We start from the raw sequence: 3,945 nt of genomic DNA on the forward strand, positions 1-3,945 counted from the left end.
CAATATTATGATCGCTTCTGCCAAGCGACCCAACGACTAATTTGCTCAAGTCCCACAGAAAAACCCGCAGTTCAGAACATGGTAACAACTCGTCCACCCATCCCCTAGGCATACCAGTATTTGTGAGCTGTTCAAGCACAAATATACATCGTGCCATGCGTATTGGTGAAACATTCGAAATTGGTTTTACTGGAAGTTTAAACATCGAAATTTTGATAACTTGAAGAAATAATAATGAAGTAGTTATAGAATATCCTCCCATTTTGTTTCATTTTTAAATTATGTATTAGTTACCATACATTGTGCCTGAATTTCAATAAAATGGAACAGTATACCAACTATTTAGTAAATAGTATGTAATCTGATCAACACAAACAATTTTATGATATTCATAATACAGGTCATTTTCATGAACATTATATTTGCATATAAATATGTACTGTGAAATTCTCTCTACTTCTTATTGCTAAGAGATATTTTGCACGCGTAAAAATGTAAACATACTCATTATGATCCATAAATAGCCATGTAATCATGACTGTAATCATGATTATTTATTCTGTAATGGTAATCGATTAATTTACTCCTGTCATCGCCCACGAAAGCACACACACACACCAAATATATATCGTGTTACGCCACCGCCTCCTCTCCATTCCAGGCCGCAGTCCGCCCGCAGCCCCAGCCCGAGCACCAGCCAGGCCATCCCCTCACCATGAGCCAGTGTTCAGTTCTCTCGTCCTCACACCTCATCCTCGTATACCTCATCCTCTTGGCCCTCGTGATGGTGTTGGAGGTCCAGTACACACTCGACGCGAAGCTGCCCCTGGACATCCTCCCCCGTGGCAACCGAAACCGACGTCGGGTCCTGAAATCTGTCGAGCAGGAAGCCAGGAGCCGAACACTCGAAGGGGAAGTCGGGCCGAGAAATTTCGGTGACGGGGGAACTGTCGGTCCGGAAGCGGTTTCTCAAAATGACAGCGATTTTAACAGTGAGTTCGTAGACTATTCGCCTCGCGTGAGTTACTATGACGTCCTGGGCAGCACTGAAGTTCCGAGTGCGGGTAGTTCACGAAAAAACGAGTTCGCGGCATCGCCATCGGTTAGCCAGGGATTCCCTCCCTTGAGAGAAGTAAACCCAGTGTCATCCTCCAGACCCCAGAAGAACATCAAAGTGTCACCGGAAGTTAATGCCTTCGACGACCTGATTGACCTACTGACGGCTTCGCAGACCCACTGCCTCGTCGATGAAGCCAAGGGGCGCCGCGGCAAGCACTCGTACCGATGCTCCGTTCAGAAGCACCGCGACTGTCGACAGAGACTCCTCAAAGGCAAGCAAACGCAATATTCGAGGAAGTGTCACAGCGGTAAGAGAGGCAGACGAAAATACAAGCCAAGTTACGAAGTGAACCCCTTGTCATACAAGTGGAATGAAGATACAGCTCTCACTTCCAATACCATACAAGGATCATGGGATGAGGGAGAAGCAGGAGGAGCGACGAAGTACAGTCTAACAGTGGATGCAGATTACACTTTCATGGAGGAGATGAAGAAACTCAAGTTCTCGCCCCTCATCACCTTTGACACCAAATTCGACCTTGCCGGACTTAATTCTTTGCACAAGTACGAAGTCGTGTGGAAACTCCTGCAGGTGAGTGTACGACCGATGCAACGCACATGGTCACGACTATAGACAGCATTTCTGATTTCTTATGATGCCAATCAAGCCATGTGAGTATAATGATAAGTATACAGTAAAACCATCATTTTTAAAGATCAGAGTAATTACGAAAACAGATCAGTGTAAACACGACCATCAGTTAAGAATACACAAATTCACAATAGAAATCCTACACCAAAATTAAGAACCGTTATTTCTACCAATATATAGCAGCCAGTGAGATGCTATGACTTACCTGATAACATGACGAACATGGCAAGGTATATGTCGACACTATAAGCATAAGCTGTAAGGAGTGTGTGCAGTGTAACGGTAATATATTATGCAGCAGCATCACATATTCAGCACGTGGAGACAATACTGCTGCGAAAGGAAATAACAGAAATGAATAATCTCTCGTACACAATGATGTTTCAATGTATAATGTACAGACCTATAATCAATGTACTTAAAAGACCACGACTTTTAAAGGTGAATCTTTATTATGTAAATGTAAATGTAAAGCCAAAAAGAGAAGAAAGGTTGCTATCTGGAAGCGTAAGTTAGATAATTGTTACAGAGACGCACACGCGTATACTGTATGCATGTACATGTGTAAATAATTTATATTCACACATGATATGTCTGTATCTTTATGGACCTGTCTAGATTTATAGTCTGCCTATCTATATCTATTTATATGCATCTATCTCTGTTAATAAATGTCTATATATATTTTTATGTCTACATCTATATGTATATATCTAAATATTTCTCTAAATTATCTACATATTTAGCTATATATTTTTCAATGCACATCTATATCTACTGTACATATCTTATATATAAATATATATATATATATATATATATATATATATATATATATATATATATATATATATATATATACATGCACACACGGCAATGCAGTTCAAATTAGGCAAACATATGCAATAACAAGGGTAATTAGCTAACTGTATGAAATACTATATACACATCGAACTTTCGATTCAGAAATGTTTCCCTATCAACAGGGAGATCAGCAATACATACGAATAAAAGCAATAATCGTTTAACTGCACATAACGATAACTGCCTAACTTTATACAATGTTAATTAGCCAGTCATATGTAATAACTGGTCAGCTATATACAGTGAGAAACATCTAACTAAATACAATGACGATGAACTTCCTTCGGTAATAATAATAAGCTGTATCTACCTCTAGGTCTTCCGCTGGCTCCTTCCCCGAAACGGCTACCTGCTGGTGAGGTCGTCGGCCGATGGAGACGACCTTCTTCAGTACCTGCAGCAGGAAGGTCTTCAGGAACCCTTGCACATCCTGACCCTGTGGAAGTTGCAAGAAAGAGTGAAAGTGCGTAAGAGATGATGTCGGTGATGTGCCATAAATTATTAGGATATAATGCGTAAGACAGCGCTGTTCATGCTGATAAGATTTTTTGTTATCGTTTTTATTTATGTTGACAGGAAAAGGAGAGAAAAAGTTAAATGTTAGATAGGACTGTAGAGTAATGAGGATGTTATCAAAGGATGTAGAGAGTTTTCATGAGTTTTGTTCACTGCTGAAGACACGAAAAGACGGATAATGTGACGTAAGACCGATTCGGAGCGCTTGTATCAGCAATCTCGAACGGTTCTTCAATGTATGATAATTGACAATAAAACAAATTGACAACCTTCTTCGAGCTTTCTCTCAAACACACAGGTAGTTATGTTATTGTTATAAGCAATCAAGCTTCTTGATTTTATGTTTTGAAGATCAAAATTAAATCCAATACCGAGATGTATGGTACTTGTTCTCTGACCAGTTTAAAGTCCTTTAACATACGATTAATATTAGCTAATACGAGTATAATACACGCTTTTTTGGCCTTCTTTCTGAGAACTTTTAGCTCGCATATCCTCATTTATTCTATTGTTTCTGTAATTATACAGAAAAGTTGCTCGTCGTCACAACTAATGAAGTTGGTATCAATGAATCGCATTTATTGTTTACAGAAAAGGAGTTTAGCGATCACCACAGTCTCAACGCACAGATCAGCAAACCTCCTCAGATATATACACCGCAGTTTCTCCAGTATATTTCAGGTCCTCTCGATATCTTGTCAAATTTGATTTCCGCGGACTATACTACCACAACTGATCATTATAAGCGGTCCATCGGTAGTATAAACGTAGTAACTGTTGGTAGTTTTCCGTCTAACAGACAAATTTCCGTAATTAGCTGACAACAAAACACCCCAAAATATAGACTATATTAA

The 3,945-nt window shown here is 39.5% G+C and overlaps 1 protein-coding gene across 1 annotated transcript in view; it reads left to right on the top strand.

The window, feature by feature from the left end:
* LOC113814583 (uncharacterized) overlaps positions 1-3,353 on the top strand; it is an 8,481-nt gene extending 5,128 nt beyond the window's left edge. Inside the window, exons 2-3 of the mRNA XM_027366635.2 lie at positions 662-1,651; positions 2,892-3,353. Of these exons, the coding sequence (XP_027222436.2) occupies positions 716-1,651; positions 2,892-3,053 (1,098 nt within the window). The 5' untranslated portion in view covers positions 662-715 and the 3' untranslated portion in view covers positions 3,054-3,353. The remainder of the gene's footprint in view (positions 1-661; positions 1,652-2,891) is intronic.
* The last annotated feature ends 592 nt before the right edge of the window (positions 3,354-3,945 follow it).

This window comes from Penaeus vannamei, chromosome 32 (genome assembly GCF_042767895.1).
Source record: "Penaeus vannamei isolate JL-2024 chromosome 32, ASM4276789v1, whole genome shotgun sequence".
Classification (NCBI taxonomy): Eukaryota; Metazoa; Arthropoda; class Malacostraca; order Decapoda; family Penaeidae; genus Penaeus; species Penaeus vannamei.